The sequence below is a fragment of the Myotis davidii genome, unplaced genomic scaffold (assembly GCF_000327345.1).
Source record: "Myotis davidii unplaced genomic scaffold, ASM32734v1 scaffold299, whole genome shotgun sequence".
Classification (NCBI taxonomy): Eukaryota; Metazoa; Chordata; class Mammalia; order Chiroptera; family Vespertilionidae; genus Myotis; species Myotis davidii.
Window position 1 is genome coordinate 8,361,232 of NW_006293088.1, and position 8,667 is coordinate 8,369,898.

At 62.1% G+C, this 8,667-nt stretch overlaps 1 protein-coding gene across 1 annotated transcript in view; it reads right to left on the reverse strand.

Annotated features, from left to right (window-relative positions):
* The window catches only part of CAMTA1 (calmodulin binding transcription activator 1), a 749,204-nt gene that overhangs the window by 110,479 nt on the left and 630,058 nt on the right, over positions 1-8,667 (reverse strand). The window contains exons 9-10 of the mRNA XM_006766821.2: positions 6,325-6,397; positions 213-360 (exon numbers count right to left, since the gene is read on the reverse strand). Coding sequence (XP_006766884.2) covers positions 213-360; positions 6,325-6,397 — 221 coding nt within the window. The remainder of the gene's footprint in view (positions 1-212; positions 361-6,324; positions 6,398-8,667) is intronic.

The window sequence follows — 8,667 nt, forward strand, 5'->3', positions numbered from 1 at the left end:
GGGACACAGGTGGCCAAGGACACAGTCCACACAGGGGCGGAGCCCGGTCAAATTCACACCCGGATTGGGGTCCAGATTTCGGTCTTTCCTTGCTGTGCAAATCTGAGCAAGCCGCTAAGCCTCTCTGAGCCCAGTGTCCCCATCTGTACAACGGGAATCTAACAGTATCTGCCCGGCACGCTGACGCGGAGGGAACCCGATCGGTCCGCCACCCCGCACGTCGTGTGTCCCCAGCAAAGAGCCGCTGTTGTCACAGCCATTCACGGCGATGATGGTCGCACCCAGCACGAGACGCCAGTTGTGGTGGCCGGCAGATGCTATGGCCACGGGGTGCTTGCTGTGCAATCGCAGATGCTCAGCCTTTGCGGGGGCAGAGGGAGAGCTCCAGGGCGTGCGCCTCGTGTCCCCGCTCCCTGTCCGCACCTGGATGTGGAACGTCAGTGGTTTTGCAAAGGAAACCCCACGACTGCGGGTTGGGATCTGCCAGGATCTTTCCGTGCCTGCGCGCTGCTGGCTCGGGGCCCTTGCCCTCCGTGCCACCCTGAAGAGGCCCTTCTGGCGCCCTTAGGGCTCAGCCTCCAGCACCTCCTTCAGCACCGGGGGCCACGGTCCTGTCATGTGGCTCTTGGATCTCACCCAGCAGGTCGTCAGGGGAAGGGGGGCGGTGCTGATGGCTTCTGCCCCAGCTCACCGAGCTGCCTGGATCTGGGGCGCAGTTGTGTGCGCCTGTTCAGAGCGCGATGGATGGGCACACACAGCGGTTGGTGGTGGCTTTACCACCCCCCTCTCCTCGGGTGGGCAGCCTCGGCCTTGGGCTCCCTCGGGGAGCTCAGCCGCCTTGTCCCCGGCAGCTGAAGGGAAGGCCAGGCTGGGGTTGTAACCCTCATCACAGCTGCGGAGCCCTTTGCTCAAAGAAACCTTCTCCCGGAAACGCGACATGCAAGCCGGGCGAGAGCAGAGGGGGCCTGGCTGAGGCAGGGGTGAGGCTTGGGGCCCTGGCTGGCCCCAGGTCCTGGCCCGCTGGCTGAGGACCCTCCCCAGGCTCCTCCTTTTATAGATGAGGACACGGAGCCGGGTGTGGGGACAGAGCGCAGGACCCGAGGGCCCTCCCCCGACACGGCTGCACACAGACGGTCTGTCCCGCATCCGCCCAGCACCGGCAGGAGATTCTGGGATCCTAGGCCCGAGCAGTGCCCAAGTGTCTGAAGAAGCTCCCAGGAGACTGCAGATGCAGGCAGGACAGTGCACACACAGCCTGAGCCTCAGCTCCTCAGGTCTGCAGGCCGAGGAGGACCTCCTGGGGCTCATCACCAGGGCATCACAGGGCGGCCACCTTGGGCGACTCATCACAGGACCAGACAGGTGTCCTCAGGGAAGCACGGAATCCGAGCTTGGCTGTCTGGGGAGATGAGCTCCCGTCTGGTTTCTAGCCACGTGGCCACACCTCACCCAAAGGTCTTGGGGGCAGGGTAAGCTTGCCAATCCCCGCGTGGCAGACACCTCTGGCATCTGTGCCTGACCAGGTCCCTGCCACCTCTAACCAGGGTCCCGTCACCCCTGACCAGGTCCCCGACCAGGTCCCCGTCCTCCCTGACCAGGTCCCTGACCAGGTACACGCCACCCCGACCACGGTGCTCAGACCAGGCTCTGCTCGGCCCCCACGGCGGCTGCTGCTCCCCCTCCTGCTGGGAGGGCTATAAAATGAAACCAGGGAAGCTGACAGATTGCAAGCAGAGGGTTTCTGGATGCTTAATGCAAATCGCCGACTGTCTCAGAACATCCAATGTGCAGATCGCCTCCCGCCCGCTCTGGGGGAAGCCCTCCTCGGTGTGGGAGTCGTTAGTGCTGAATATCAAATGCTATCAGGACGGCTTTAACGTGTCACGCTCTGCTTCCGACCAGGTAATGAATCAGCGGGAAGGGAGGTTCCCCGGGGAAGGCGTGCTTTGAGAGAGGACGGTTAATAACCGCACGCTGACCCCTCCCCCTCCTGAACTCAGCAGCCGGGAACTGCGGCGAAAGTGCACTTGACAAATGGCAAGGCCACGACCTGGGTGGGGGCACCGAAGGAGGAAAGGGAATTCCCAGAAAATTGCCTCCTGGGGGCTCTGGTCCCAGCAGTCCCCTCTCACTGAGTCTCGGTGGAGGCACCCGGCTCCGCATTCGCAGGCCACAGTCGGCCACCTGGCCCAGAGGACAGGATGGAGGACGTCCGGAATGTTCCGGCCAGGCGGGGTCCCGGGGCCGCTCAGGTGGTGGAGGGGACCTGCTTGCCCAGGAAGGCTAGGCCCGGGAAGGTACCAGAGAGAGTGAGCGTGGCCAAGCTGGCTCCTCCATGAGCCGGCACAGGTCAGGAGCGGCCGGGGGCCCTGCCGGCCCCTGGAAGTGGGGGGCTCCTGTGGCTTCCCCAGCAGTCCTGCCCCTGCCCTGGGCCACACGTGCCGGGGCCCAACACAGGCTCTGGCTGGGCACCTGCAGCTGCCCTGCGTGAGGACTGGTCCCCGAGAGGCGGCTGGGCTGGGGTGGCTGTCGCAGGAACCCACAGGCCCACGCCAGCACGGACCTGGCCTGTGCCCAACACTTGTGCTAATTACCACCCATGGCTAGCCAGCGGCGCTCCGGCTAATATGAATAATCAAAATGAAATCAATGACAGCAGCGTGTGGCCGAGCTTTGGAGAGCATCTTCTCATGAACAATTTGCCCGAGAGGCGGCCAACCGCTGGGAGAGAGTAATTGAGATGTGGAGGCGGGGCCGGGGGGAGGGTGGGGTGACCTCACATGGGGCTGGCTGCTCCATCCCCGCCCAGGGGAGTGGTGGAAAGCTGTGGCTGGGGCAGACGGGCCCTGAGCCCAGGTCTAGCGCCGCTGTCACCCCTGCATGGACATGAGTTGGGACTCATGCGCCCCAACATTCTTAGGTAGGAGCCCTGACCCCACGGTGACTGTGTTTGGAGACAGGGCCTTTCAGAGATGAACAAGGTTAAATGAGGTCCTAAGGGTGGGTCCTAACCCAGCAGGACTCGTGCCCTGTCAGAAGAGGAAGAGGCACCAGGATTGTGCACACGCAGGGCAAGGCCCCGGGGAGGACACAGCGAGAAGGCGGCCGTCTGCAAGCCCGGAAATGGGGCCTCCCCGGAAACCTACCCAGCCGACCGACACCTTGATCCTGGACTTCCGCCTCCGGACTGAGAAAATTAATTCCTTTAAGCCGCAGAGCCTGTGGTATTCCACCCCCTGGCAGAGAGATTACATCTCTAATCTCTCAACCACCCCCTGAGGAAGAATTATCGTCGCATTTATTAATTTGAGAACCAAGACGCGGGAAGTTACGTGACTGACACGGCAGAGAAGGGGCGGGGAGGGGCTGCAGAGCCAGGCTCTTCCTGCTGCACCCCTTTCGGGACCCAGGAACGCCTGGATGGATGAGGGGGTGCAGCCCCATCCGGGGACGGAGATCCCTTTCACTCAAAGCTACACTCACGTCACTTCCTGGAGAGAGGGTGCCCAGTTTATGGGGGGGGGGGCGCGTTGCTGGTGATGGTGCAGGAACCCCAGTAACCTGGGGCTGGGCCAGGTGCTGACCCCCAGCCCGCCGCCCACCCTGCCGGGTCCTGCCCTCTCTGGCTACTGAGGATGCCACCATCTCAGAAGGGCCAGGCTCTGAACCCTGGCTCCTCCCTCCTGACCTTCCTTCCCGGGGCCAGGACAGCTGGACAGCTGGGCCAGAGCGTGGGCCCCTGAGCTGGCCAGGCCCCCCAGACCAGGGAGAGGACCCCGGCCGGGCCCCCAGGGTGCAGGGGAGAGGGTGGGACCTGCTGTGACCTGCCCCTGGAGGGTCTGGAGCCAGCAAGAGAGGGAGGGGGGCCTGGGCCAGGACCCAGGCTCAGGGCTGAACCTGGGCCTCTGGGTTCCGGAAGCCTGGCCACGCTCATAGCGGAGATGGAGCATTTATGGGGAATTTCTATGGAAGACAGAACCCAGAGGAAGACTCTTTCCAGAGGAGCTGGGGCTTTCGGGGAGCAGCGTTTGGGGGTTGTGGTGGGGAGGGGACTCACCTCGTCAGAGATGGGGACCCAGAGGCAGTTCCTCTTGGTTGTCCCCTGATGCGGCGACGCTAACCGGTGGTGGGACTTGACTGAAGGGCAGAGCGAACCCAGCTCAGCGCCTGAGCTCGCTGTGCGGGAGGAAGGGGCTGGGCCCCAGAAATGCCGAGCGCCTGTGTCAGGCTGGCCCCATGCGTAAGATGTAGGAAGACCTTTGATTCCGCTTGGCCTCGGTTTCCTCATCTGCCAAATGGGTGCGTGCCTCTCTGTGGTTCCCCTGACCATGTCACTGTTCGCTAAGGGACTTTAAAGACATACAGAGAAGTGGGACTGGGATTCAGTGGTGCCCATGGGAGATCTGAGGCCGCCAGGATTGGGGCTCCCAGGGAGAGACCCTTTCTGCTCTGAAACGTCAGGCTGGCAACACGTTGGGAAGAAACTGGACAGGGACAAGAACATACACGGCCCCACCCCAGAGCATTCACTCCTACCAGAGGACCGGGAGGGCTGGAGCCTGGGCCACGACATTTGGCCTCTGGGCACGGCAGGGTTCTGGGTGCTGTGTGAGCAGGTGGCAAGCGGCACGTTGGTGACAAACTCCCACCCAACAGGGCCCGTGGGTGCCCCTTCCTCCCGCCCCATCAGCCGGACGCAGCCAGTTCTCCTGCCATGCACTCAGCGCGCAGGAGAGGCCCATGGAGAGGGTGACCTTTTTAATTTGTATTTTGTTAATCCTCACATGAGGATATTTTCCGTTGATTTTTAGGGAGAGTGGAAGAGAGAGGGAAAGACAGAGAAACATGGATGTGAGAGAAGCACGTTGATTGGTTGCCTCCTGAACAAGCCCCGGCCAGGGTCCGGGCTGGGGAGGAGCCTGCCACAGAGGTCCGTGCCCTTGACCGGAATCGAACCCGGGACCCTTTGGTCCGCAGGCCGATGCTCTGTCCACTGAGCCAAACTGGCCAGGCGAAAAGGGCGCCCTTTCAGCATGCTGCCCAGACAGGTCACCTGGGAGACAGACAGGGCGCCATGGTCACGGCTGGACAACGGTGTAAACGGGGACGCTCCCCGGCGACCGGGGCGCGTGGTCACCCGATTTAGGGACCGTGAGACGGAGGCGGGAGGGAGGGGAGCGCGTGTGCCTTTCGATGCATGAATGAGCCCAATTGGATTCCTCCGGGTTGTTGACACGGGAAGGCTGTCTCCATGGCAACAAGGTCAGTGGGAAATGGCAGCGGCGTTGGTTTAATTTTCACTGTATTCTTGTTGACAGGAATAAAGGCCCTGCTTCTGATTTCTTGGTTCAACTGGATAACATTTTCATTAGATTTAACTTCTCATAGCCAGACACCCACATGCTATTCAATTTCCCCGTCTCGCCCTCAACTCTCATTCTCCGCGGGTCCTGAGGACGTTTTCAGAAATCTCATTTCCAGGGGCTCGGAGGCTGGCTGGGGACGGGCGGCATGTGCGCTCAGGGACGTGTGTGCCGGCTGCTGAAGGAGCTGGCGGTGCCTGGCTCTGGGTGTTTGGGGGCGCAGGGCATCAGGACCCCACTTCCTGTCTTCCGGCTGGAGGCACAGGCTTGCTCCAGTGATAGTGGTGCAGGAGAGGGCAGAGGGCAGGGGGCAGAGGCCTGAGACTCAGCACAGCCGGTCCTGTTCCAGGTGGGATGACCTCTGACCTCAGGGGGAGGGGCAGGAACAGGGCTCCCCCAGGAGGAGCCCTGACAGCTCTGACGTCAGGAGACCCCGGCCACTCGGCCTGGCGCTCCCTGTGCCTCTGCAGTGGTCGCTCAGACGAGTCCCAGGGGCTCGGTGACGGAGCGGCCTTGGCGGTGTTTCTCACCCGCGGCCCTGCCACTCCAAGGCTCTGGGAATCCCCGACCGGTCAGTGTCGCTGTCCTGGAGGCCACCATTCTTCACGCCGCAGTAAAAGGCGAACGTGCTGGCAGCTCTCCGCTTGTCAGTGATGTTAGAGGTACAGTTTGGCCAAGAGAGAGGAAGGCTCACCCCTGACCCAGGAGTCACGTGGGCCCTGGGACCATCTCAGCGGGGCTAACGGCAGTCCATCCTCCCCACGCAGGTCAGGGGAGAAAGGGCAGGAGTGACCGCCCCTCGGGCCCTGGCAGGAGGTGGGGTGTGTTGGCAGGGACCCAGCGGGATCCCAGACGGTTTCTATCTGCTTCTCGGGAGACCTTGGGCACAAAGAAAAAAAAAAAAGCAAAGAAAGAAAGGAGAGGGAAAGAAAAGGAAATTTTCTGTCCTGAGTCTACATACGTCATCTTTCATGGGCTCCTTTGGGGGGTTGAACTCCTCGTGGTAGGAACGGCCACTCAGGGGGTGAATCAGCCTGAAAGACAGCAAAGGAACACAAGTCAGGTGGCCCCAAAGTACCAGTCACAGGGAGCCAGGTGCCAATGAAGGGGGAGGGAGCTGCCCCTGGGCCCCTCACGGGCCCAGAACCTCCCATTTTCAGAGAGAAGCTGAAAGCCCGGAGGTTTCAATGTTGCAGCAGATTCTCACTTTAACGAAACCACTGGCAGGATGAGCAGGGCTGTGTGGCTCCGGGTCACGGTCAGGCACGTGCTGCTCCGGCACAGAGGCGCCCCTACCAAGCTCACTGCAGAGCTGGGACTTTTGTGACGGGAACAGGGGTGGGGGGTGGGAGGGGTGGCGCCCCAGCAGCTGGAGTGGCACTAGCCGGGAGCGACAGGAAATCAAAAGTATTTCTCTTTTCCTGCTACGTGGGGGACAATTCCACTAAATAAAATTTAGCCAGAGGGAAAAAGGCTCATTTGCAAAATAAGCCTGGGTCCTCCCTGCATAGGCGGAGAAAGGAGCAGCCCCACACTAAGAGGAGCCTTGCCCTGAGGCCCATGCCTGCTCTCCCGGGGACCACGCGGGGAGGCGCCCGAAAGGCATTCTGCTAGGACTGGGGGCTTGCGGGGACCCACCCGGCCTCTCCCTGAGCAGCAACTCTAACCGAGGGGACACCCGACGGGCAGGGAAGTCCCCCAGGCCCTCTCCCTGTCCTCACCCCAGCAGTGACTCCACCTCCTGCAGACATAGGCGGGGAGAGAACCTTCCGGGCCTCGTGGGCTCCATCCACTGGGCCCGGGCCTGGGCCCACCACAGGGACACAGGTGTGCTTCCTTTATGGCACCCCGGGGTGTTTCTCAGGACTTCACGGCCGTAAGTGTCCGTCCAGACCCCGTATGTGCCTGGCACTAACATCTCACTTTCAACCCAAGGAAAGTGGTAGGGTCGCAGGTCTTACCCCAGAGTCTATGGAGAGGCCTCACACGGCCCCCCACCGCCCCCCATTCTTCTGCATGTTGGAGATCCACACTGCTGCCCGCCCCGCCCGCGTCTGCTTCCTTCCCAGCCACGTGAGAACCAGCTGATGCGTAACGGCCTGTGGCCTGATCTCCACGGGGCTCCTGGGTGGCGTTTGGCTGCGCCTGCTACAGGCTGCGAGCTCTCAAAAAGCAAGAGAGTCTTGCTTGTTAAAAATGCAGGTGCCTGGGCCGCTCAGACCCGTGGGACAGGGCGTCTTGGAGGCAGGAGCCCACCTTTTCACCAACCTGCCCGCGTGTCTGTGACATGGACCTCTGCCCTGGCATGGAGCCAGCATCTGCCCAGGTTGTGCGGGCCGGGAGGACTGGGGCTGGCAGCTCTCCGCTTGTCAGTCTCCGGTGGCCCCCATCCCCTCTGGGACTTGCTGTGCTAACTGCCCCTCCATCGCCCACAGACTCTGGCTGAGACGTGGGAGCATGCCCTCTGTCAGGGGAACGCCAGCCCCTCCACCTTGCACCAGCCAGGCCAGGTGATGACTGAGGCGGAGAGGAAAGGAGGTGGGCTCCAGCCCCACCCCAAGCCCACAGCCCCAGAGGCGCAGAGCAGGTCTAAGACGCCTCCCACCACACCCCAGGCACCAGGTCCCAGGCAGGGCTGGGACAGTGCCCGTGTCTGCAGGCTCCAGAGCCTGGCTGGGGCTCTGGCTCCTCCAGAGGGTTCGCCTCTCTGAGCCGCTCTGCTGCTACTGGCCACCGGGTGGCGCTAATCGACCAGGAACGGGGTTTGGTGCAGGGTCGGGAAAGGGAAAGCCTTTGTTGATTTTACTTCTTGATATTTCTATAATCACCAGGATTACAATCTAAGCAAAAAAGCAAAACAAATAAACACTTCCCCTCTTGCTGCATCTTCGGTCTTTGTCTGGAAAAGGATGAGAGAACAACAGAGGCACTGACTATACAGCCCAGGGCATGGGTGTTGCAGCAGGGAGGGCCCGGGGGGCCCTGGAGACCAGGCTCTGGTGGCTTAACATGCGGGTGAGGAGCTCCTGGGAGAGGCAGGCGCCTGCTAATTAGCCTGCTCCTTTCTAGTCTCTGCCACCGGAGACATTCCTCAGCAGGTGGAGCTCCCCTCTCAGCACTGGCCTTGCCGGGCCCCGGGGGGCTTGTTGTGCTGGCCAGGCAGTTGCAGAGGCTGGGAATGTGCTCCCCGAGAGCACGTGGGGAGGGGCTGAGACCCTGGCTCCCCAAACACCAGCAGGCTGCAGGTGCTCCAGGACCACAGGTGACGGGTGACTCAGGATGGCTGGGAGCCCGGAGAGCACCC